This window comes from Myodes glareolus, chromosome 12, assembly GCF_982192425.1.
Source record: "Myodes glareolus chromosome 12, mMyoGla1.1, whole genome shotgun sequence".
Taxonomy (NCBI): domain Eukaryota; kingdom Metazoa; phylum Chordata; class Mammalia; order Rodentia; family Cricetidae; genus Myodes; species Myodes glareolus.
Window position 1 is genome coordinate 18,683,319 of NC_142037.1, and position 25,358 is coordinate 18,708,676.

The 25,358-nt window shown below is 49.0% G+C and overlaps 3 protein-coding genes across 5 annotated transcripts; 2 read left to right on the top strand and 1 right to left on the bottom strand.

The window, feature by feature from the left end:
• Nucleotides 1-595: 595 nt before the first annotated feature.
• Psme2 (proteasome activator subunit 2) lies at nucleotides 596-5,018 on the bottom strand. Its single transcript, XM_048444146.3, has 11 exons — nucleotides 4,873-5,018; nucleotides 4,545-4,577; nucleotides 4,093-4,155; nucleotides 3,806-3,892; nucleotides 3,671-3,701; nucleotides 3,493-3,590; nucleotides 1,581-1,649; nucleotides 1,372-1,439; nucleotides 1,168-1,222; nucleotides 802-888; nucleotides 596-714 (listed from the first exon to the last, which is right to left on the bottom strand). The coding sequence occupies exons 1-11, from the start codon at nucleotides 4,918-4,920 to the stop codon at nucleotides 634-636; spliced, it is 720 nt and encodes a 239-aa protein (XP_048300103.1). The 5' UTR covers nucleotides 4,921-5,018; the 3' UTR covers nucleotides 596-633.
• A 143-nt stretch (nucleotides 5,019-5,161) lies between these two features.
• On the top strand, nucleotides 5,162-19,033 carry Rnf31 (ring finger protein 31). Of its 2 annotated transcripts, none has more exons than XM_048444112.3 (21): nucleotides 5,162-5,978; nucleotides 6,186-6,332; nucleotides 6,477-6,632; nucleotides 6,843-6,902; nucleotides 6,997-7,066; nucleotides 8,225-8,402; nucleotides 9,075-9,453; nucleotides 9,614-9,901; nucleotides 10,689-10,937; nucleotides 11,026-11,211; nucleotides 11,321-11,527; nucleotides 13,651-13,824; nucleotides 13,906-14,004; nucleotides 14,094-14,183; nucleotides 16,302-16,416; nucleotides 16,528-16,646; nucleotides 16,894-17,007; nucleotides 17,146-17,203; nucleotides 17,992-18,088; nucleotides 18,618-18,786; nucleotides 18,896-19,033. In XM_048444112.3, the coding sequence occupies exons 1-21, from the start codon at nucleotides 5,901-5,903 to the stop codon at nucleotides 18,947-18,949; spliced, it is 3,087 nt and encodes a 1,028-aa protein (XP_048300069.3). In that variant the 5' UTR covers nucleotides 5,162-5,900; the 3' UTR covers nucleotides 18,950-19,033. The 2 variants fall into 2 exon arrangements, with proteins under 2 accessions (XP_048300069.3, XP_048300062.3); XM_048444105.3 differs by having other exon boundaries at nucleotides 5,164-6,089.
• Nucleotides 19,034-19,175: 142 nt separating this feature from the next.
• Nucleotides 19,176-24,893, top strand: Irf9 (interferon regulatory factor 9). Of its 2 annotated transcripts, none has more exons than XM_048444131.3 (9): nucleotides 19,176-19,625; nucleotides 20,360-20,540; nucleotides 20,840-21,023; nucleotides 21,214-21,296; nucleotides 21,447-21,573; nucleotides 21,669-21,740; nucleotides 22,608-22,949; nucleotides 24,038-24,153; nucleotides 24,261-24,893. In XM_048444131.3, the coding sequence occupies exons 2-9, from the start codon at nucleotides 20,361-20,363 to the stop codon at nucleotides 24,369-24,371; spliced, it is 1,215 nt and encodes a 404-aa protein (XP_048300088.3). In that variant the 5' UTR covers nucleotides 19,176-19,625; nucleotide 20,360; the 3' UTR covers nucleotides 24,372-24,893. The 2 variants fall into 2 exon arrangements, with proteins under 2 accessions (XP_048300088.3, XP_048300078.3); XM_048444121.3 differs by lacking the exon at nucleotides 19,176-19,625 and adding an exon at nucleotides 19,653-19,899.
• The last annotated feature ends 465 nt before the right edge of the window (nucleotides 24,894-25,358 follow it).

A 25,358-nucleotide genomic window follows, 5' to 3' on the forward strand; every position in this document is an offset into this window, starting at 1 on the left:
AGCTTTGCCCAATATACCTTTTATCATGGTAAAATCGGATGGAAATACCTTTGTGACATTCCAAACTACGGGTTACCTGCATAGCTGAAAAGGAATGCAAACTTCTACCCTGTTCCTTTTCAACTTACTGTGTAACCAGGGTGCCCTGAACTTGAGATCCACTTACCTCTGCCTCCCAAGTGCTGAGATTGAAGGCATACTCACCATGCCCTGCTCTACCCTGTTCTTCAGAAGGAACTGGTAAGAACACACCAACCTCACTTTCCTGGCACCCTCTCCCATTTTCTTTTGTAATTCTTTGTTTTTATTTCATGTGTAAGGGTGTTTGCTTGCACATGTGCCTGTGCACTTATGTGCATGTCTGGTGCCTGCAGAGGTCAAAGCAGGGTGTCGGATCCCTTGGAACTGGAGTTACGACAGTTACTTGCTACTGTGTGGGTCATAGGAATCTAGCCTGGGTCCTCTGGAAGAACAGCTAGTGCTCTTAAACGCTGAGCCATCCCCCAACCAACCCTCTCCATTTTCACTTCCACAGTCACCTTTCTCTGAGGAACTCAATAAATGATCTCTAAAAGAACAACAGAGGTAATCTACATAAAGTATAAGTCATTTATTTTCCTTCTAATCCTTAGCTCAGTACATAGATGGCTTTTCTTCACCCTTTGGGTTGACAATTTTCTCGAGGTTGCTGCTGATGATATGATAAAGCTCAGCCTGGAGGAAGACCAGAACAACAGAGTTAGGTTCTTGGCTTCCCATCGCCTTCCATCCACTTCCCTCAGGAGCTTACTCCACACTCACATAGAAGGCCCTCAGGTCCAGCACCATGGCCCTGAGTACCCCGTAGGCTGCTTCATCTCGCTCATGCACCAAGGCCCGGTAATCCATCTGGGAAGTAGGAAACAAAACTGAGTCAGCGTCAGCGGAGATTGGGACATTAATTTTGTGTTCTCAAATAAAGAAAAGATTAACTGGAAGATAAGCTCCAACAAACACAGAATTAAATAAGGAAAAGGGTCAAGGATGTTGGAGCCCTAATCAGTTTTGCTTTCTGGAACAATATTTTCCACACTGTGCGAGTCAAAAACAAAACAAAGAGGATCTCTTCTCCCCACCTCAATTCCACCCCTGGCTAGCCTCAGCTAAAATGCTGGACTATGCACTCACTACATGGGTCTCCTTGGAGGCTTTGGCTACAGCGTCCCCACGTTCTGAGAAGTACCTGTGAGCAAGGAATGCATGTGTTAAAGGAGATGTACAGGCACACACACCCCACCCCTCAGTCTGCTATCATCCCGACAGATCTGCCTCGTTTTGAGAATCCTACGGCAATGTCTCTGTAGGTCCCTGTGGTCTTGTGGCTGTTCTCACTTGGAAATGGTTGTCTGGAAGGCTTCTACTTTGGTCTTGACAGCATTCACTCTCTCCAGAACCTTCTCCTACAGAGACATAAGAAGCAAAGAAAATCCTTCATCTCCCCCTTTACCATTCCCTCTCCTTTCGACTTCCTAGTTTATGCCTCGCTCCCGTCCCTCACCCACAAGTCTCTTCCCACTCTGTCTTCAGTCACCGATTCTTACCTGAACTGCCACCCCAAAATCATTCCCATCCTCAATCTTGGGGATCAGGTGCTGGATCCATGTGATTACCTGTGTTAAAAAGAGCACTCACTCAACAATCCGACTAGAATCTCATTATGCCACTTCTCAAAAAACTATTATTTTACTCTTTATGTGTATGGGTATTTTGGCTTCATGCCTAGCTACGTACCACGTGCATTCCTGGGGCCCACATAAGGCCAAAACAAACAAACAAACAAACAAAAAACCCTGGAACTGGAGTTACAGATGGCTGTGAGCTGCCATGTGGGTGCTAGAAATCAAACTTGGGTCCTCTGGAAGAGCAACCAGTGCTCTTTTTCTTTCTTTCTGGTGTTTTCAAGACACAGTTTCTCTGTGTAGCTCTGGCTGTCCTGGAACTCGCTCTGCAGACCAGGCTGGCCCAGGACTCACTGAGATCACCTGCCTCTGCCTCCCGAGTGCTGGGATTAAAGATACATACCACCATGCCCAACTAGCAGTTCTCTTAACCTCTGAGCCATCTCTCCTTTCCATAGCAAGATGAACAATTCTTCTGTTTGATTGTTTGTTGAGACAGGGTTTCTCTACGTAGTCCTGGATGTCTTGGCGCTCCATATGTAGACCAGGCAGGCCTTGACTTCACAGGCTCCTTCCGCCTCTGCCTCCCTATCATGCCACTTCTTAATAACTTCTTAATAACAGTTAGCTATGTCTAACTGAGCACTTACTACGTGCTAGGTGTCAGATTATAAATTACTGATCTCATCTAATCACTGTCAATCTCCCAAAGCCTACAGTCTGACTGTACTATTTATTTATTTTAAAACTTGGTCTCGTTTCTTAGACTTATTTATTTATTTATGTAGATTAAGTGTATTTTGCATACACTTACATCTGCACATGAGATGACAGCATCCATCAGAAAGTTGTGAGCTGCCATGTGGGTGTTGGGAATTGAACTCAGGACCTTTGGAAGAGCAGTGAGTGCTCTTAACCACTGAGACATCTCTCCAGCCCTGACTGTACCATTTAACACAAGAAACAAGTGAGTCACAGAATGTCTAAGGGAGCTATATAAATGACAGAATCAGGATTTGAATCTAGATTCTTTCTAGGGTTCAAGTTTTTAAACCAACTCACTGTATCATATCACCTACATTGTGTACCTAATATCATAGGCTGAGATTACAGAGGTAGCTATAGCACAGGCTCTCATTTTTAGAGCTACCATTATGATACCACACAGGTGTCAAATGAGAAAAACAAAGGATATCTAAACCCAAAGGGAGAGGACAACAGGTAAGGTGCTTGCTGTGCGCACACGAATACATGAGGACTTGCATTCCAATTCTTAGCATACACATAGAAGCAGGGCAGAGTGGAGTACACTGTAACCCCAGTGTTGGAATTGGTGGTGGTAAAGTTGGCAGATCCTGGAGGCTCTCTGGTGACAGGACGGCTAAAACAGCAAGCTCCAAGTGCAGTGAAACCATGCCTCAAAAAAAAAACCCTCCAAATGTTGACCTTTGGCCTTCAAACATATACACAATTGAAAACACCTACACACACCTATGTGTGCACACACAATTCACACACACACACACAAACACACGTAAATCCAAGACACAAAAGCAAGTTTCCAGCCGGGCGGTGGTGGCGCACGCCTTTAATCCCAGCACTCGGGAGGCAGAGGCAGGCGAATCCCTGTGAGTTCGAGGCCAGCCTGGTCTACAAGAGCTAGTTCCAGGACAGGCACCAAAAACTACAGAGAAACCCTGTCTCGAAAAATCCAAAAAAAAAAAAAAAAAAAGCAAGTTTCCTTATTCAATACTAGGTCTCTAGATGAAAGCTCTGAATTGAACATAGCTTTTGCCTTGCTTTTCTTCCCACATCCTCCAGTTTCCTGGCTTACCAGAATGCATTTCTCTTTGAGAGTCCAGACTTCTGGTTTAATCAAAGCAAGCAGGGCCAGAAGCTTCTCATTCCCAGGGAGAAAGCCACACTTAGGGACTATGAAAAAGATGCAGACAGACTGTGTTACTCCACATCAACGCACCGGTTTCCCTCCCGGTCACCCAGCTCTCCATTACCATCTTTCTTCTCCTGCTTGTCTGTTTCCATCTAAGGCAAAAGGAGAAAAGCAACTTTAGGGAACTCATGGAGGCTACAGCGGTGTCATTTCCACTGGCTTATGGTCCACAAGCTCTGCGCACTGAATGCCTTACCTCATCGTCCTTGGGTGGGGGATCTGGGATGGGGATGTCCAGAGGAGCCCGGAGGGAGGAGAGGTCAGTCACATTGAGGAAATCCTCCTGCAGAATTTATTCTTAGGCACTGCCCAGCCTCCTCCCCTCACCAGTCAGAGCCCTCTCTCCATTCCCTCCTCTCTCCCTCCCAGTCCAGGCTCAGGCTTTACACCAGCCTAAGTTCCCAGCATGCTGACACTAGTTGTCAGAGCACAGGTGGTGGAAAGTCGCCGGGTCATGGAGTAGAGGAGTCTTAAATCACTCACCTGCAAGAGCTGACTCAGGGATAGGATTTTCTGTGGCAAGAACGTGGAGAGGAAGTCATCAGCCTGTGAGTTACAAAAACAATCATACAAGATGTCCGCGGAGATGGATGAGAAGAAGGCCCTCAGAAATCACCGAGTCACAAATGAGGAAACTGTAGACCTGGAACGTAAGGGACTTGCCCAATCTGATGGGTGGTAGAAGTAGGAGTGTGGGTGCTCTGGGCACCATCTTTCCCTCTCGGCAAAAGAGGGTGGGGTGGGGAGTGGCAAAAGCAGTTAAGAGTTCTAAGAGCGATCAGATTACGAGGAGTAGAAACCAATCAGTAGAGATCACCTTGAGTAAGCAGGAAGGTTAGAAAAGGCCAAAAACTAGGAGGAACTGGGGGTTACTCAGAGGCTGTGGCCCTTAGATCACGGTGCCAAGGTCAAATCGCTTGGATCCAGAGACTCACCTCCTGGAAAAGGTTTTGTCTGAAGACATCCACCTGCACAGACAGTAGTCAGACGCGGATTAGGGGGTCCAGTTGTAAAGAATAAGAGCCCACCCTCTCCAACCGGGTGCCCACCAACTGTAGCTCATGCCTGTCCCACAGTGCCAGTTTTCCCTGAAGACCCTGCTCAGTGCACAGACTGGCTAGAGGGCAGGGCTAGAGGGAATCCCCGAGTAGAAGTGAAAGCCCTGAAGAAAGAGTTCTCACGCTAGGCCTTGGTGCCCAGGAGCACCCAGCTTTAGCTCCGTAAGGACTCCTCAACCCTTTCTGGCCTTCGGTTCCCATTTACCTGTTTACGGGCTTCTCCACTCAGTCGAACCCCACAAAGCTTGGCCATGCTTCTCTAGCTGCTAGCTCTAGACTCTCGGGGCTAGTCGCCCCAGCTTTCGCTTTCACTCTCCAGGCCCAGACCCACCCCCTCAGCCACGCCCCCTCCCCTCTTCTTCCCCCTCCTCCTGGCAGGCCACTAACAGTAAATAGTCTGTCAGCCATTCCCAGCCAGATGCCATCAGGAAGGGCGGTGTTGGCTTCATCACCAGCCTGGGGGTTGTCCAAGGGAGGGGTTGGGGGAGCGTGGGACAGCGGCAACAGGAACAGCGGCTGCCTCTTGAGAAGGGCGGAGCTTATACCTAGGGCTGTCCAGGGGAAGTGCTGCACCGGGAGAGTAGGACCGTAAAAAAGGGGGTGTTCAGGGATGGGGCTCCCTGAGGTTACACCTTAAGGAAGGGACCGAGTAGCATCCGAGAGAGTGGAAGGGTAGGAAGAGGGAAAGCCTGGCAGGATGGAGGGAGCAGGGGGAGGGGAACTGCCTTGCCTACAGGACAGATTGGAGGAAAGCGGGAGTCGCCTGAGCGGGCTAAGGGTGGCCAGAGTTGGGTCCCCGGTAAGGTGGGAACTTCCCCGCTGGGGACTGGAATTGGGCAACACCGTGGAAATAAAGATAGGAAAGTTTTGGGCAACCCCACACGGGGGAGGTGGATCCCTCCGGAAGGGGCGGAGGTAGCCTGAGACAGCGGGGAGCAGCACTAGGAGGAAAAGGTTCCTTCGCACTGTGGGAGGAGCCCGCGCCGCGGCTTCCTCATTGGCGGCAAACTCGCCTCCCTTCCGGATTACAGCCCTTCCGTCACTCTGAGCCCGCCCCTTCCTCTAATGCAGTCCGTAGTCCCGCCCTCTGTGTCAGTACTTCCTGTTCCCGGCAACCCTGGCAGCTGCCGGGGCTGAGCGGGGCGGTGGCTTGAGTGACCCTGGCGCTCGCGCCCGTGCGCCTCGCTTCCGTCCCGGGTGGACAGTCAAGCTGAGCCTGTCTCCGGTCTCGGGATGCCGGGAGAGGAGGAGCGAGCCTTCCTGGCGGCCCGCGAGAAGCTGGCGAGCGTCTTGAGGCAGGATTCCGCGCAGGTATTTCCCCTGGAGCAGCTCAGGCCGCTTCTGGTCACCTCTCTGCCACCAGCCGCCCGCTACCTGCAACTGGATGCCGGCCGCCTGGTCCGCTGCAACGCTCATGGGGAGGTGAGGCTAAACCCGCCCAGCGTGCCGTGGAAAGGGACCTAGGCTCAGAGGCCAGATGGTCTAGCCTCATAACCTTGCTTTTCTGACTGCTCCTAGCTTCGAAACTACCTCAGCACTCTATCCACGGCCCTGAACATCCTGGAAAAATATGGGCGCAACCTCCTCAGCCCAGAGCGACCTCGGTACTGGCGCTCAGTGAAGTTTAATAACCCTGTCTTCCGCAGCACGGTGGATGCTGTGCAGGTGAAACCTTTGGGCCTTATCGGAGGGAAATAGACGTATGCTGGGGGTTGACCAGAAGGGACTTGAGGGGGGTTCTGAGTGGGGAACCAGCTCTGTTGCCTAGGAGGCCTGCTGTTTAGTGACCTGGTCCTGAATGTGTGGCAGGGTGGCAGGGATGTGCTGCGGTTGTACGGCTATACTGAGGAGCACCCAGATGGATTGAGTTTCCCTGAAGGGCAAAAGGAGCCGGATGAGTACCAGGTTGCCACAGTCACACTAGAAGTGCTACTGCTTCGCACGGAGCTCACCTTGTTGTTGCAGGTGAGATGGCCTTCTGATTCTAAGGTCTTTAAGGCGTAGACTGGGAGCTCAACCTAATTCGAGGCACTTTGAAAGCCCCCATACTGGTGAATTCTGTTTCTGCAGCAGTCTGGAAGCTTCTGCTACCCTTTCTCCCTCCGAATGTTAGGGGATCGGGCTTACAAGGAGAACTTTGCTCAAGGTGGGAATTCTTTTAAATCTTGTTTGCAGAATAAGCATCCAAGACAGAATGCACTGGACCAGCTGCTAAGAGACAACGTTGAAGACAATGTAAGGAAGGCAGAAAGGGTGCTGTTAAATAAGGAATTGAGTTTATGGTATTCTGTCCCCCAAACACTTGTGCATTCTCTTATTTCTTCCTCAGATGCTGCAGCTTTCAGAGTTTCACCCCCTTTTGAGAGAGATTGTTCCTGGCCCCCTTCCCTCTGTGCCAGGTATGACTGGCCCTGTATGAGAGTATTAGATTAGATTGATGTAAATTTAGGTCTTTTACCTTCTTGCATTTGTCTTTTATTTCTTTTTTTTTTAAAAATATTTATTTATTATGTATACAATAGTCTGTCTGTGTGTATACCCGCAGGCCAGAAGAGGGCACCAGACCCCATTATGAGATGGTTGTGAGCCACCATGTGGTTGCTGGGAATTGAACTCAGGACCTTTGGAAGAACAGGCAGTACTCTTAACCTCTGAGCCATCTCTCCAGCCCCCTTGTCTTTTATTTCAAAAGATTAAAGTTCCCCCCCACACACCCTATTGGGTCCAGATGTTGTAAAGAACAGTTCTTTGACTTTCCTTAGCCCATAACAGATTTGAGTGTAGCTGGGTCTTATCTCCTTTGATTTTAATTTTTAGTTTTGGGGGGTGGGAGGGTTGTGTAGTGTGGTGTGCGGATATGTGCATGCGGGTGCAGATGCCCACGGAAGCCAGGGGCAACCGATCCCCCGGAGCTGGAGTTGCAAACGGTGCTGAGCTGCCCAACCTGAGTGCTGGAGGTTAAACTTGGCTCCTTTGCAAGAGCAGTGTTGATCTTAATCTTTGAGCATTTCTCCAGCTTTATAACTTTTTAAGAAAGTTCCTCTGGGGACTGGAGAGATGGCTCAGTGGTGAAGAGTGCCTGCTGCTCTTACGGAGGACCTGGTCTCAATTCCCAGCACCTTTCCTAACTCTAGTTCCTAACACATCCTTGATCCCAGCTTGGGAGGCAGAGGCAGGCAGATCTCTGTGAGGTTGAGACTAGCTTGGTCTAGAGTGAGCTACAAGTCAGCCAGAGCTACATTTTGGTGTGGGTCTGGTAGTAGATAAGGATGATATTTGTCTATGTCTGACTTGTTTTGCTCAATATGGTATCTTCACGTTTCCTCCATTTTCCTATAAGTAACAAGATTTTGCCCCTTGTGACTAATACTCCAGTTTGTGAGTTACTATAAGCTATTTATTATGTGCAACCTGTTTTTTTTCATTCATCTGTTGGTAGGTACACAGTGTGACTCCATGTTTGGGCTGTAGTATATATATATATTACTTACTGGTATGTGAATGTAGTTTTTATTTTGTTTTGTTTTTAAGTTATACTTTTTTGATTTTATTTTCAGGTTCCACCCCTGGTCCCTGCTTTCTCTGTGGTTCTGCCCCAGGCACACTGCACTGTCCAGCCTGTAATCAAACCTCATGCCCAGCTTGTGACCTATTATTCCATGGACATCCGTCCCGCGCTCATCACCTTCGCCAAACCCTGCCTGGGGCTCACCAGACCATTAACCTAAACTCTAAGTGAGGGGCTCTCTTTTCTCAGTGATTGTGAATTTAAGAAAATTGAAGATGGGGGCTGGAGAAATGGCTCAGTGGTTAAGAGCACTGACTGCTCTTCCAGAGGATGTGGGTTCAATTCCCAGCACCCACATGGCAGCTCACAACTGTCTAAAGATCCAGTTGCAGGGGATCTGACACCTTCACACCAATGCACATAAGATAAAGTTAAATAAAACATAAAAAAATATAAAAAAAAAAGAAAATTGAAGATGACTCAAGTGTCTGTTATATGCCAGGTTCTCTAGTAAAGACTGTTTCATAGAGGACAGGTAGTCTAGCCATCAAGGAAATTATAGACATAAACACTAAGCAAGTGGCAGTCATGATAGACAGATTGTTATGATACACGGGTAGGTGGTAGGTGGACAGTCTTTTCTGAAGAGCACCTCATTCAGAGTTATAAACACCTAGCATGGGAGATTAAGGTACTGTGTTAAGAGATGCTACCTGGAAGTTGTTAGCTGTACTCATTTAGATATTGAATCATCTGTGGGTGTGGGAGTATTCCAGACAGAACAGCAATCCCAGAAGCCAGAGCTGTATGTCAACCTAAGCAGTGTGAGAGTCTCAGGGGTGAGGAGACTCGGGTACTAACTTCCACCTCAGCTAGCCATGTCTTCTTTTCTATTACAGTTTGCCTGCCTCATCCCAACTACAGCCCCACTCAGCCTCCCTGGCTCTAGGAGATAGCTCTTTTTCTCCCCCTGATACCACAAACTCTTGTCTGCCCTGGCGCTGTCCTACCTGCGTCACACAAAATGAGCCTTGGGCAGTGCTCTGTGCAGCCTGTAGTCAGCCCAGAGGCTGTAAGGTACTGGGAATAGAGGGGTCCCAAGGAGCTGGGGGCCCGGAACCTGAGCCTGCACGGGATCAGTGGGCCTGCCAGAGCTGTACCTTTGAGAATGAGGCAGCAGCTGTCCTGTGTGCCATATGTGAGCGACCTCGGCTGGCTCAGCCTCCCAGCTTGGTGGTAGATTCCCATGATGCTGCTGTTTGCCACCAGTCCCTTAAGGTAACCCATCCCTGACCTTCCCGGCTCTCTCTTTGATTCTGTTAACCTCAAGCTGGTCTCTCTATCATATCCCTTGTCTTTGGTTCCCCAGTTCTCTGTATTTCTATAATGAACCTTAGTCACATAGTCAGTAGGATAATTCTCTTTACCTTTCCATCAGGAGGATATTTTGCTCCCGTCTGCCCAGTCTCAAGCCTGGTACTGTGATCAGTGTACCTTTTGCAACTCAGGAACTGTCTGGGTATGCGCTATTTGCAGCCAAACCCGCAACCCCATCGCAGAACAGCATGCCCTTCGACCCTATGCCAGGTCTTTGGAAAAGGATCTCCCAAAGCCTGGGTCCTCAGAACACCTCAGTACTTCCCTGCCTGGTTCCTGTGGAGATTCAGACAAGCACCGCCAGGATAAGATGCGGAAGGAAAGTCTCCAGCTAGTGAGCATGATCCAGGTAAGGGTGTGGATTGGGCCTGGGGTGAGATGGGCTGAGCTTTGGGGGAAGAAGATGCCAGTTTGTTAGTTAGCATTCTTTAGTTGTTTTTTTTTTTTGTTGTTTTTTGAGATTGGGTTTCTCTATATAACAGCCCTGACTGTACTGAAACTGCTCTGTAGACCAGGCGAGCCTTGAACTCACAGAGATCTACCTGCATCTGTCTCCCAAGAGCTGAGATTAAAGACGTGCACCACTGTGCCTGGCCAGCATTCTTTTTTTTTTTCCCCCAAGATGGTTTCTCTATGTAGTTTTGGCTATCTTGGAACTCAGTCTGTAGACCAGGCTGACCTCGAGCTCACAGAGACCCACCTGCCTCTACCTCCCGAGTGCTGGGATTAAAGGTGCCCCTCTCGAGCTAGCATTCTTTTTTTTTTTTAAAGACTTGTTATGTATACAGTGTTCTGCCTGCATGTGTACCTGAAGGCCAGAAGAGGGCACCAGATCATTACAGATGGTTGTGAGCCACCATGTGGTTGCTGGAAATGAACTCAGAACCTCTGGAAGAGCAGTCAGTGCTCTTAACCTCTGAGTCATCTCTCCAGCCCTTTGTTTGTTTGTTTGTTGTGTTTTAAGACTTACTCCTGTTAGCTATAGCTGCTTTACTTTAAATGTTTCGCAGAAGTCAGTTTTCGTTCTGTGCTCTGGTCACATAGTCAGTATGTCCCTGGCACTGCTGACCAGGCTCAGGGTTGGTAGAGTTTCCTTCCTGATCCTCTTCCGGTGTCTGGCTGTGACTGCTCTTTAGGAAGGGGAAGCTGCAGGTGCCAGTCCAGAAGAGATCTTCTCAGCTTTACAGTACTCGGGCACTGAGGTACCCCTGCAGTGGTTGCGTTCAGAGTTGTCCTACGTCCTGGAGATGGTGGCTGAGCTAGCTGGACAGCAGGATCCAGGGCTGGGTGCCTTTTCCTGTCAGGAAGCCCGGAAAGCCTGGCTTGATCGTCATGGCAACCTTGATGAAGCTGTAGAGGAGTGTGTGCGGGCCAGGAGGAAGAAGGTACCATTATGCGGGAGGCGGGTTGTGGTTGAGAGCACCAGAGCTTGCTTGCTGTTCCCTCTTAACATCTCAGTGCTTTCGATTGCAGGTGAAGGAGCTCCAGTCCCTAGGCTTTGGACCTAAGGAAGGGTCCCTTCAGGCGTTGTTCCAGCATGGGGGTGATGTGGCACGGGCCCTGACTGAATTACAGCGCCAGCGTCTGGAGCCCTTCCATCAGCGCCTGTGGGACAGAGGCCCTGAACTCACACCCTGCTGGGATGGGCTGGATAGACAGGTGCTGAGAGTAGGCAAGAAACCCAATATCCCACTTAAGGGAATAAGAGAAAATTGAGGGGGAAGATCGTTGGGGTCTGACAGCCACTGTCTCCTGAATCACATTGCAGAGCCTGGTCAGGCGGCTTCTGGCAGTCTACACTCTCCCCAGCTGGGGTCGGGCAGAGCTGGCCCTGTCACTGCTGCAGGAGACACCTAGAAACTATGAGCTGTTGGACGTGGTGGAGGCTGTGAGGCACAGCCAGGATCGAGCCTTTCTTCGCCGATTGCTTGCCCAGGAATGTGCTGTGTGCGGGTGGGCCCTTCCCCGGAACCGGGTAAGTCCCTTCCTGCTCTACCTGGACTCTGCTCCTGCTGGGCTGCCACCTCACCCTAGATGGCCTTGTCCTCTGTTTTTGTCATGGCACCACTGACGCCTTCTGATAAGGGGACAACAGGAACACCCCTTTTAAAAAGTGTTGGAGCTTTCAACATTGTATTAGCTTTCTTTTACTATAACAAATACTGAGGTAACCAACTTATAAAGAGAAAACGTGTGTTTTTTATACAGTTCTTGAGGTTTTAGTTTTTCATCTGTTGGTTCCATTGTTTTGGGCCTTTGCTGGCACATCAGGTAGGAAAAGGTGACACCAAAACCACGATGCTCTTGGCTAGGAAGCTAGAAAGTAAGAGACTAGGGCTCCATCATCCTCTTCCAGGACATCGCTAGTGATCAGAAGGCCTGGACCCACCTCCAGCATTCCATGTATGGTGTATGGTGCACATCTTAAGCCTAGCTCTCAGGAGGCAGAGGCAAGCAACTCTCTGTTAATTTGAGTCCTTTCTGTTCTACATAGAGAGTTCCAAGCTAGACAGAGTCACATAATGAGATTCTGTCTATAAAAAAAAAAAAACCAGTTAAAAAAGATGAATAGATCTAAACTATAGCAAACATGCAGTAGTATTTAAAAAAAAAATGTATACTAAGCTTCCCTACTCCTCTCCCTTCGAAATCCTTCTCTGAATGCCTGATCTTTATCCATCTATATATGCAGAGGGCTATTTGGAAGCAGATCTCAAATGTCATGGTCTTATCTATAAGTGTTTCGATATGACCAGGCAGTGGTGGCACTGTCTTTAATCTCAGCACTCTCCCAGCATTCAGGAGGCAGAAGCAGGAGGATCTCTAGAGTGTGTTCAAGGCCAGCCTGGTTTACAGAGCTAGTTCCAGGACAGGCTCTAAAGCTACACGAAGAAACTTTGTCTCAAAAAACAAACAAATAAAAAAAAAGTATTTCAGTAACTCTCTAAAAAGTAAATTCTGTTTGAAAATACAACCACAATAGTCACACCAGCAGAAAGTAACAATAATTTTAAAATTTGTTCTTTATCTACTGTGTGTTTTTGTGTATGTCACATGTATGTGGGTGCCCATGGGGTCAAAAAGTTTTGGATCTCTTGGAACTGAAATACAGGTTCGGGTGTGAGCCACCCATCATGGGTGCTGGGAACCAAACAAGTCCTCTGGAAGAACACCAAACACTATTGCTGGCTAAGCCATTTCTCCAGCCCAGCAATGATTCTTTTTAATCTGGGCAGGGGTCTCATGTATGCAATCACTATGTGGTTAGAGGTGATTGTAGGTGTGCTGAGCCTCCTTCCTCCATATTCCCAGTGCTAGGATTACAGGCATGTGCCATCACACCCAGGTTTATGGAGCACTGGGGGTTAAACCTCCTCCTTCATACAAGCTTTATAGCCAGCACAGTAAGTTTGATATCACAATATCTAGGTGATAGAAGCAGGTCTCTGTTATGTTCTGAGCTTCACTTGATCTAGGTCCAAGGTGGCAGTTCTTCAGGTGAATATAATCTTAGTCTGGCTCTGTGTTGTGTTTGGTTTTATATATCTATATATTACATATATAAGAAAATTATATATATTGTAAGTTATAGAAAGTTGCAAAACTAATATGGGGAATTATGTGTACTCCACCCACCCTCCCCTAGTGGTGACATGTAATTATTATGTATCATCAAGACTAAAGTACACAGGCAGCATTAGCTGTAGTATGGTTCTTCTTGTTATTTACTTGTTTGTATGTGGAAGAGTGTTTTCTTTTTAGATAGCCCAGGTTGGCCTCAGACTTAATATACACCCAAAGGCAACCTTGACCTTCTGATCCTCCTCCCCACCTCCTGAGCACTGAGACAAGGGATGTTCCCTTTAACCTGGTTTATACAGTGCTAGTTAGATGAATGCCTTTAGAGGTGTTTGCTTTACTCTGACATCACCACCGTCTGCTGCCCTCCTTCCAGCTGTCTTCAGACGTGGGTTGCCTTCCTAGGACCTCTAGGTGCTTGAGCTTGTGGTTTGCCCATTTAGTTAGACCTCAGTTTTTCGGTGTATCCCAGGGCTGACAGCAGATTTCTCCTTTTCCTCATCTCCCCTCCCACTGTAGATGCAGGCCCTCATTTCCTGTGAGTGCACCATATGTCCTGACTGCTTCCGCCAGCACTTCACCATTGCCGTGAAGGAAAAGCACATCACAGATATGGTGTGTCCTGCCTGTGGCCGCCCTGACCTTACTGATGACACCCAGTTACTCAGCTACTTCTCTACCCTTGACATCCAGGTACTACAGCTGCTATGATTTAGGTGGACTAGGCTTTGAACAAGTTTCTACCCATCTACCACCTCTGCTTCTTGTCCTCAGCTCAGAGAGAGCCTCGACCCAGATGCATATGCCCTGTTTCATAAGAAGCTGACGGAGGGTGTGCTCATGCGAGACCCCAAGTTCTTGTGGTGTGCCCAGGTAAGCAGCCTGGCAAAAGGAACTGACAGGAGGGGCAGGGTATGGTACTCGTCAGGTCTTGAACAGCTTTTGTTCTTTTGCGCTCACAGTGTTCCTTTGGCTTCATATATGAACGTGAACAACTGGAGGCAACATGTCCCCAGTGTCACCAGACCTTCTGTGTGCGCTGCAAACGCCAGGTGAGTCACACTCTTCCCTTCAGAAGTGTTGACTAAGCTATTGCCAGGTTCTGTTAGACTCCGGGAGTACAATGGAAACAAAACAGTCCTGCTCTCTAAGCTTAAAGGGCTTGCTGGGGATCTAGGGAGATAATGCAGTTAGTAGGGGGACCTGAGTACAGTCTCCAGGACCTGTGGAGGTGGCTCAGCAATTAAAAGTCCTACCCTCCCTTCCATAGGACCTGGGCTCAGTTCTCAGCACCTACTTTGCAGCTCATACCCTCTTCTGGTCTCCTTGGACACCAGCCACACACGTGTTGAACAGACATTCATGCAGTCAGAACTCCCATACACATTAAATAAATAAAATATTTGGCTGGGTGGTGGTGGCACATGCCTTTAAACCCTTGGGAGGCAGAAGCAAGTGGCTCTCTGTGAGTCTGACACCAGCCTGGTCTACAGAACTATTTCCAGGACAGCTAAGACTATAAAACTTTGTTTTGAAAAACAAAAACAAAAAACAAACAAAAAAAGATTCCAAAGCTGGAGTAGGGCCAGTTAAGTTCTCGTTACCAGACCCAGCATCCCTAGTTCTAGCCTCAGGCCCCCAGAAGTGAAGGAGAGAACTGACCTCTACTCGTTATCCTCTGAGCCCCCCCACACCAAATTAATTAATTCTTAAAAGAAAAATGTAAAGCCAAGTCTATTGATAGATACTTGTAATTCCTGCACTGGGGTTGGGGAGGTTACTGTTGACAGGTGTATCCCTGGGGCCTGCTGGCTAGTCACCGTATCCTGAGTTCCAAGCCAGTGAGATACTCTGTCTCAAAAAGAAGTGATACAGGGCTTTATACTCTGGCCTCCACATATACACACATGTATAGAGAACGGAAGGCTTCCTAGGTAAGGACCAGGCTCAGGGGAAAAGAGAAGAAAGGAAAGGAAGGGGAGAGAGTGGGTGTAATTCTGTACAGGCCAAAGCTATCAGGACATGAGTGGAACCTAAGCTGAGAAGAGCAGCCTCGTCTGCCTGAAGACGGAGATGCCAGACGAGCTCTTCCTTTTCCTTTAGTTTGATTTCCTGAGAGACTTTGCTATTTAGCCCAAACTGGCCTAAAACTTGGTGCAGTCCTGGCTAAACCTCCTGAGGGCCAAGATTACAGGTGTGCATCGCCACACCCAGCCATGCCTGTTCAGAACTGTTTCACAGGCCTAGAACTTAAGCCAGCCATGCAGAAAGTATTTTGGGGCAAAAAGAACAATCCATTGAAAGGCCAAAATGGGGGGAGTGATGTATGGTGGAGCCCCGAGAGCAAGAGTGAGATGGGCAGGGTGGCAGCCAGCTGCCAGTGAAGGGCAGCCCTCGAGGCCGAGCAATACAGAGGTTTGGCTTTTATTTTGAGACTATGCACAAAGTGACACTATCATTTGTCTTTTAGAAGGTTGGTTTGCTATTAAAAACCTGTGTCTGTCATTGAACATAACAAAATTAATCCCTGTGCCCCCACCCCTCGGGGACTGTGCTGCTGACACTAAGGGAGTTTCCTGACATCGACTTTGAAATAAAAACTGGGGGGCTGGAGAGATGGCTCAGTGGTTAAGAGCATTGCCTGCTCTTCCGAAGGTCCTGAGTTCAATTCCCAGCAACCACATGGTGGCTCACAACCATCCGAAATGAAGTCTGGTGCCCTCTTCAGGCATACATGCAGAAAGAATATTGTATACATAATAAACAAATATTAAAAAAGAAAGAAAGAAAGAAAGAAAGAAAGAAAGAAAGAAAGAAAGAAAGAGAGAGAGAAAGAAAGAAAGAAAGAAAGAAAGAAAAACTGGGGTGGAGAGAGCAGAGCATAGTAACCCGAGCAAGCATTTGACGCACGATTTGACAATTACCTGGAGTAAGGTGGTAGCAATAGGAACAAAGAGGTGAGGTTTGGATGGGAACAGCCAAGGTTTATGAACAAATGTGTAATAGTTAGGGAAGTGAAAAACAGTGGCCTTTCAATGTTCAGGGCTGAGTGAATGGGAGATAGCAGTACTGTCCTAAGTTGGGACCCCCCGGTGTGAGTAGTTGGGCCAATGGGACAGACTAGGGCATGGGGTAGAGCTTCCATGCACAGCCTTCTTTCCTCCTGGCAGTGGGAGGAGCAGCACAGAGGACGGAGCTGTGAGGAGTTCCAGAACTGGAAACGCACCAATGACCCAGAATACCAGGCTCAAGGCCTGGCAATGTATCTTCAGGAAAATGGCATTGGTAAGGCTACCCCACTTAGTCTGTCTGCACCATAGTGTTACCAGAAGAAGCCTCCTTCTTGAGGACCTGGGTTGCAGTGCTGCCCTCACCCTGAGCTGCTTCCCCTTACAGACTGCCCCAAGTGCAAGTTCTCATACGCACTGGCCCGAGGAGGCTGCATGCATTTTCACTGCACCCAGTGTCGGCACCAGTTCTGTAGTGGCTGCTATAATACCTTTTACGCCAAGAATGTGAGTTCAGAGAGTGAGGGAAGGAGAGAAGAGTGGGCGGCTGTTGGGCTTGAGGCGCGGGGCCAGGGGAAAAGGAATGGTCGATAGGACAGAGAGCATCACTGCCCTCTTCTCCCATTACTTGCCCATACCCCTTAATATCATGATCTCCTCTCACTCTTATACCCCACCATCCCCACAAAGGGGTTCTTGAAAGTCCAGGACACCAACACTTTCCAACTTCTTTCTCCTGTTTGGGTTTTACCAGAAATGTCCAGACCCTAATTGCAGGGTGAAAAAGTCCCTGCATGGCCACCACCCCCGAGACTGCCTCTTCTACCTACGGGATTGGTCTGCTGTCCGGCTCCAGAAACTGTTGCAGGTCAGAGGTGGCCAACCTGGCTGGGTGTGCAGAAGATGGGATGCCGGATAAGCAAGAAGGGAAAAGACTGAATGCTAGGAAATGGGACAGTGGCTGAATCAAGGGAAACAATGCCCATATGTCTCTACTTCTCCCTAGGACAATAATGTCATGTTTAATACGGAACCTCCAGCTGGGACCCGGGCAGTCCCTGGAGGTAAGTGTCAGACAAGCCTCTGGAGATGGTATGGTGGGTTCCCATTGTGGTGGGTAAAGAAAGGGAGGATCTGGAGTTGTTTATGTGCCCTTTGGCAACGTGGTTAACCTTTCCTTGTCTTGTTTCTAACTGAAATGAGGATAATATCCACCTAATGACTAAGCTGTGTTACAAGGAATCATTAAAGCACATGGCCTTTTAATCTCTTCTCATGTTCTCTAATGGTTAGGATTCAGTAATTAGCTGAGTAATTAATGATACCTGCTAACTGTTTTAGGCTACTGTTTTGGGTTCTATGTGGGGAACAAACAATGCTGAATAAGGTTCTGACCTACCCTACTCAGCTTCTAGGCAGAGATAAGGCCTCCAGAGGGCTGGGCAGTGGTAGCACATACCTTTAATCCCCACACTGGGGAGGAAGAGGCAGGCATAATCTCTTTGAGTTCAAAGCCAGTCCAGTCTACAGAGCGAGTACCAGGACAGCCAGGGTACACACAGAGAAACCCTGTCTCAACAAACAAGCAAGACCTCCAGAGAATAAGTTGGCTGTGTAGGAGCTAAGTAGTAAGCAGGAGAGCAGCTTGACAAACATACGACAGGCCAGCCAGCGTTCTGTAGTGAGACCCTGCCAGCAAAGAGAAGTGGGGCAGCCAGGCCTCCACCTGTTCCCAAGCCACTCTGCCTCTGAACCCTTCTCCAAAGTGGGACGACGTAACTATGACTGACAAGCAGGGTTTTCTGAACCAGAGGTCCCCTCCCAACATGTTCCCCTTCTTCCTTACTCTTAGGTGGCTGCCGAGTGATGGAACAAAAAGAGGTTCCCAGTGGGTTCAGGGATGAAGCTTGTGGCAAGGAAACTCCACCTGGATATGCCGGCCTCTGTCAGTGAGTGCCTGCCAGAACATGGAGCATGGCATTGGGATGAGGGCTAGGTTGCCCAGGCAGTAAGATCTCTTCAGAGAATAGGAAGGAGGGAAGGAGGGCCCGCTGGTCAAGGGTGTGGATGGGTACTGGCAGGCAGCACAGAGATACTGGCTGACACTGCCTGCAGGTAGAGCAAGCAGAGGAGCTAATAGTCTTGTTCATGGAAGAATCTAATGTGTCCAGGACAGCCAAGGCTCTCCACAGAGAAGCCCTGTCTCAGAAAAAGAGCAATCCCACTGTGGTCTGGTGAGACAACTATGTGGGGGTAAAGGTGCTTAGTGCCAAGCATGGGGAGCATAGTTCTACCCCCAAACCCACATGGTGAGAGGAGAGAACCAGCTCACAAGTTGTCCTCTGACCTGCATATGTTCCTTGTGACATGAGTGTGGGCTGGGCACATACAGCATAACACACAAAGGGAAAATCCAAACGCCCAACAAGGTGTTAGGCTCACACAGTTAATATTAATTCTGCTCCCTCATCTCCCCAGGGCACACTACAAAGAATATCTTGTGAGCCTCATCAATGCCCACTCGTTGGACCCAGCAACGCTGTATGATGTGGAGGAGCTGGAGACAGCCACTGTACGCTACCTACATGTCCATCCCCAGGCAATGGAAGGAGAGGACCGTCCTGCCTACCAGGCCCGACTGTTACAGGTAATGCTGTCAGCACTCCACTTTACCTCTACCCCTACCTTCCACAAGTCACCTGCCACGCCCATTTTTCTACTCCAGGTTTTCAGTATCATTATCCTCTCCTTTACAGAAGCTGACAGAAGAGATTCCCTTGGGAGAGAGCATCACCCGTAGGAGGAAGTAGCTGAGGGCAAGGGTCCTGATGAGACTTCGCCACGCTGCCCTCAGCAACAGCTCCGGCACCAATAAAGAGGCATCTTATGGCCTAGGCTTCTTGGTGGTCCTTCTTCCTGGCCTCACCATCTTGGGGCCTTAGGGAAAGGGAAGGGGTAGGCAAACAGAGTCTTGTTGAAAGGGCCCTCTGCAGCTTGCCATCCGACTTCCCCTGGACCCTGGCAGGAAGAAATGAAATGTGGATGTATGGACAAGAGACCCTCCTCATCTCTAACCACCTGTTATGGGCATCTCTGCTTCCTTTTTCTCATTTAACCTGGCTGTTGTGTGAGATCACTTAAAATATAGCAAGCAGACACTTAGGGAGCACAAATGAGCTCCCAGGTCAGATCCAGAGACTAGCCTTCCTAAGAGGCAGCAGTGTCTCGTACAAGGGAATCCTCATGGGAGGAAGGAGGGGTCTGACCGGAGCCACTGGGCCCTGGCCTGCTTTGTTGTCAACACATTCTCAGATGCTGCTTCCCTCTGGTGGTAACTGTTGGCCCTGCAACTCAGACCACGTGATTTCTGGGAAATGTGCCTCCCAAGAGGAGAACTGAAACTTAGGGCGGGGCTGTAGAAAGGGGAGGAGAGATCAGAAACCTAGCCTAGAACAAGCTGAACCTGGGACATCCTCGGTCGCTCAGGTAAGAACAACTCTGGAGGGGAATCAGCTGTGAGGGCGGTGAGATGGTGATGAGGGCTCCCAGGCCCCTGTGCTAGATGGAGGATCAGACCAGGCTCTGGGCCAGAAAATAGCTTTGACCAGACCGGACAGGAGGAAGGCCCTTTGCTCAGCCTCAGTTGACCTTTGTTTTCTTGCCTCTGGCCCTGCCTCCTCCTGCTTCAGCTCCACCCTTTCCCCCAGCTATCTGCCCCACCTACCCCTCCAGTGCAGGGAGACGAGATGGGGGTGAAGGGGTAAGTAGATTGGGGAGCTATCTTAAAAGCAATGTTGCCTCTTTGTGTGCTTGGGATCTACACAGTCTGTCACCTGGAGCAGATCATTAAGGGAGTCCTCCCAGATAAGATTTCTGAAACACCTCAACACTAAGGCCAAGGTTTCCTTCCAGGTGTAATAACTTGGAATATAGTTTTTACCTCAGAATGTTTCGAGAGAAAAGAACATGGAAGGGTCTTCAGGGAAGGGCTGTTGCAGGAAGCTGGCCCCAGTGATCAAAGTTTAGTAAACACTTCCAATTTGTTGGTTCCCCCTGAGCATGGCAGCACACACCTTTGATCCCAGCACTTCAAAGGCACATGGATCTCTGTTTTGAAGTCCAGCCTAGTCTATATAGCTAGTCCCAGATCAGCCAGGATGACTTAGTGAGATCCTGTGTCAGATTTTAAAAATAGTTCTGTCTCCTGCCTGTCTTCCTAGGATGGCCTCGGGCAAGCCACGCTGCACCCGAAAACTGCGGAATTGGATCATAGAGCAGTTGGAGAGTGGGCAGTACCTAGGGGTATGCTGGGATGACACAGCTAAGACCATGTTCCGGATTCCCTGGAAGCATGCAGGCAAGCAAGACTTCCGAGAGGACCAGGATGCTGCCATATTCAAGGTAAGAGGGCCTGAAGCCAGCATCCCTCAAGTAAAGGATGATGTGTGCACTGGCGTGTTCACGTCCGGGTGCTTCTGTCTGTCTGGGCTGTGGGTAAAGTGAGTACTAGAAAGTAGGATCAGCTGTGTCGTTTGCAGAGCCACGGGGCATTTCACGCTGGCAAGAATGGAATACAGACCCAGTGCAGGCTCATCGAAGCTCAAGGCTTGGGCTCAGACCACACACCTGTGCCGTCAGCCATTTGGAGGACATCTAGAGTATGTAATACTTTGTCTTTTCTTCACTGACTCTCTTACTAGGCTTGGGCACTGTTTAAGGAAAAGCACAAAGATGGGGATATAGGACACCCTGCTGTCTGGAAGACTCGCCTGCGTTGTGCTCTCAATAAGAGTTCTGAGTTTGAAGAGGTTCCTGAGAGAGGCCGTATGGATATTGCTGAACCCTACAAAGTATATCGGATCCTGCCACCAGGAACCCTCCCTGGTGAGTGATCCCTGCCCAGCTGCTCCTGGAATGAGCAGATTGACCAGGAAGGATGGAGATAAGCCCTCTGTGGACTGACAGGCCTTCCTGGGCTCCCTCATCCTGCCAAACTGTTGCTTGCTTTGGATCCTTCCCACCGTCTTCCTCTGGAAAAGGCTCTGACTCCCTTCCACCTGCCAAATTTCCACAGCCCAGCCAAGAAGCCAGAAATCACCATCAAAGCGACCCATCAGTTCTGTATCACCAGAGAGGGAAGAGAGGGAAGAGAGCAAGGTAAGGAAGGCTCCCTCAAGAACTTGACAGTTATTCCCATCCTTAAGACTCCTTCAGTAGAGTGAGTGTTGGGAAGGGGAATAGGTAGGCCAAAGAGCCGGGTGGTCATCAAAAGAAGAAATGTTCCATTAACAGATGTTGTATCCGCAGGAGAAGGGGAGGACCAGTGGGATTGTAAAGCACTCAGACAGCGGCAGCAGCGGAAGCAGCAGCAGCAGCAGCAGCAGCAGTGGCTACAGCAGTAACAGCGGCGGCAGCAGCCCTGAACCAGAGGAAGGTACTGTTTTTCCTGCCTTGATGTCTCTGTTGCACCTTCTGTGTCAGGCTCTTTGTTCTCACTCTGAGTGATCAGTGCCTTTGCCTCTCTTCCAGATGCTAACACAACAGAAGCCCCCATTCAAGAGGACCCAGTGTTCATGGAGCAGCTGCTTCCTCTGAACTCAGGTAGGTAACCTTTCTGACCCTTCTCTGTCCCCTTCCTCTCAGGTCTGCTTCCTCTGACCCTGCATGCATTGTCTGCTCAGCTAGGGCTTACAACAAACTTTATCCTAGAGACAACACTTCTCTGAATTGAATATTCATGTGGCTGACCATACTCAGTAGAGCTTTTCTCGCCCTCAGGAAAAAAAACTCCTTAAATTCTCTGTTCCTTGAATAGTCACATTGAGATTTTTCTTTTTATTATTTTTTTCTCTCTTTTTTTTTTTTAGCCCTGACTGACCTCAAACCTGCTCTAGTGAGATGTTTATTTCTTTATTGTCCAGAAAAATCCAGTCTCTGAGACCTTGTAAATGGCACAGTTGTGAGCATTAAGCTCTGCTGGGAGTGACTCCTGAATCACAGGAAACCTTTGCCACAAACCCTATGTTGGGAGGAAGGCTTGCACATGAAGAAGGAGGCACCTTTCCTTCCTTCTTTGTTTATTTATATTTATGTTTGAGTTCTCTACAAATGTACCTAAAGTTCACTTGGATCCTGAGGCTGGGCTTTCAGATGTGTGCTACCATGCCAAGTCTAAGGGCTTATTGCAGTGCTGGGGCCTGAACTCAGGGCGCATGTGAATGGTAGGCAACCATTCTTTCACCTGAGCTGCATTGCCAACCCAAAGACATCTCTGACTCAGAAGGAGCTCCCTCAGCTCTGCAGCCTTGTCTTCCCCATGGGCATCCAGAACATTCAGTTTTCCCAGTAACAAAATGGGGACACTAGACCACATGGAATTTCATTTTTTTCTAATACCTTGTGATAGGGCCTCTTCCCAGCCTGCAGGCTCCTCGTACAACTAATACATCTAGGCTTCTCTGCCTGCAGACTACTCGCTGCTGCTCACCTTCATCTACAGTGGCCGCGTGGTGCATGAGGTCAAGGTGCATAGCCTAGACTGTCGCCTGGTGGCTGAGCCCTCAGCCTCGGAGCGCAACATACTCGAGGTGCTGTTTCCCAAACCTGATCCACCGGAGCCTATCCAGAGCCTGCTGGATCAGCTTGAGAGAGGCATCCTGGTGGCCAGCAATTCCAGAGGCCTCTTTGTTAAGTGCCTTTGTCCCATCCCCATCTCCTGGGATACACCTGAGGCCCCATCTGGGTCTGGTCCACATCTGCTGCCCAGCAATAAGTGTGTGGAGCTCTTCAGTACCAGCTGCTTCTGTAGAGGTAAGGGTGTCCTAGCTGGGCATCATCACCCATCCCTTTCTCAGTCTCCCCTGGGCCTGTCACTGCAGCCTGTGCACGGCACCCTGTGTGTAGCCATGTGCTCAGCTCCAGCAGCGTTTCCCTAGCCAGAGCCATGGTAGATGAGGCTCAGCTGGAGCGGCACAAGTGCGATACAGTGTGGGGAAGGGTCGTAACTTCAAAGCATGGTTATATGAATGTGTGCAAACAAATTAACACGGACTTAAACCTTGTGGCCATCTCCATACATACAGGAACACACAACTTGTTTGTGGAAGAGCAAAGACGTCTTACACACACTTGCCCCACCCCACCATCTCTTCCACATTGTAGGCATCTCCTAAGACTGTTCCTTCCTTCTGTCCACTCTTGAAAATCTAGTTACAGCCTCTGAATCTGGGCATAGGAGCAGAGGGAAGAGCATAGAGAAGAGAGTGTAGGTGTCCCTGGGTTCCTGGTATCCTAGTGTTGGCAGAGGATAAGCAAACAACAAAGGGTTGGTAGCCAGGACTGCTGCTTCTGAGGACTCCCAAGGTGCCTTTCCTACAGCATCAGGGAGACAGCTTAGTTCCTAGCATCTCTAAGCCCTGGCCTTGGTGTCCATGTTACCCCATTCCTAAATTCCTCTGCGTCTGGCTTCCCAGATGGCTCCACTTTACTCATGGTCTTCTCTCTCTATTGTCTGTTTTTGTTTTTGAGACAAGTCCTTAAACCACTTCAGGTGGCCTGGAACTCACTCAGTAGGCCAGGCTGCTGCAAACACATGGCAACGCTCTTGGCCCAGCCTGAGTGCTACGGTTACAGGCATACACCACCACACTTGGCCATATGCCATGCCTGCCTACCCTCTTCATATTTGTTTGTTTGTTTGTTTGTTTGTTTGTTTTGATTTTTCGGGACAGGGTTTCTCTGCAGCTTTGGAGCCTGTCCTGGACCTAGCTCTTGTAGACCAGGCTGGTCTCGAACTCACAGAGATCTGCCTGCCTCTGCCTCCCGAGTACTGGGATTAAAGGTGTGCACCACCACTGCCTGGCCCCTCTTCTTCTGATCCTTGGCCCTTTTTCTTTCAGACTTGGCCCAGTACATCCAGGGCCAGGGACCCCTACCCAAGTCCCAGGTAACACTGCATTTCTGGGAGAAGAATCCTGACTCTAGCCATACCCAGGAGAATCTTATCACCGTGCAGGTGAGTTCTCCAGAATGAGAGCGGTGTTGATTGAAGGGAAGGAGCTACAGGGTGGTGACTGTCCCTGCAGTGCTCAGGAGGCCTGATCCTCGTGTCTTCTGGTACAGATGGAGCAGGCGTTTGCCCGACACTTACTGAAGGAAATTCCAGAGGAGCAGAGAGCTGCTTTATTCCTGGTACAGAACCCAGAATGCCCATCTACTGCTTTACCGCTCTGAGCGCAGGTCTCCATGGAAACAGACTTGTTCTTCACACCGTTGGTCTGCCTTCTTTGTGCTGACTTTATCACTGGGTTATACAGCATGGCTGGTAGTGCAAGCATCTTTTTTATTCTTAAAACAATTATTTTGAAAGCCGGGCTTATTGGTGAATATTTGTAATCTCAGCACTTGGAAGGCAGACTGAATGATTATGAGTTCAAGGACAACCTGGGAGAGACTTTTATATACTTTTTTTTAATTAGCTATATCCTCTTTCATCTCTAAAGAACTGGAAAGTTCTAAATAGTGTAATCTCGGCGGGAATTTTGCTCTCTTTCCAATCCCTGACTCTAAATCCAAGCACTTTATATTTCCTTCTTAGATCCTCACTGGAATTTAAAATAAAGATTAACTGGGGGAGGGGGGGTAGTATGCATCCTTAACCTAACCTCTGCACACAGAAGAGTGTGGATTCAAGGCCAACCTTGGTGACTATTGTGGCTCTGTCTCCAAAACAATAAATAAAAGCTTTTGAAAAGAGAGATGAGTATGTGATATGTTGGGAGAAGGTAGCAAGAGTTACAGGGAATTGTAAAGATGTAAACTTGGATACCTACTCCCTGGGTTCTTGTCTAGGCCCCTTTGCTTTCCTGGAATACTGTCTGGGCTCTAGAGCCTAGTCTCAAACACATGGTGATTCTCCTGCCCCAGCCTCCTAAGTGCTGGGGTTACAGACAGACCACCACCATGCCTGGCTGTACTGCCATGCCTTCCTTCTCTCTTCCAATCCTTCACCCTTCTATTTTGTTTTTCAGACTTGGTCTAGTACTCCCAGGGCCATGGGCCCCCATGGAAGTTTCAGGCAACCACACTGGGGAAAGGATTGGGAGTCAGTCACTATAGCTACTGGTAGTTTGAATGAGAATAGCTTCCATACGCTCATACCTTGAAAACTCTCCCCCACTCCCCCACCCCCACACACGGTTTCTCTGTGTAACCTTGGCT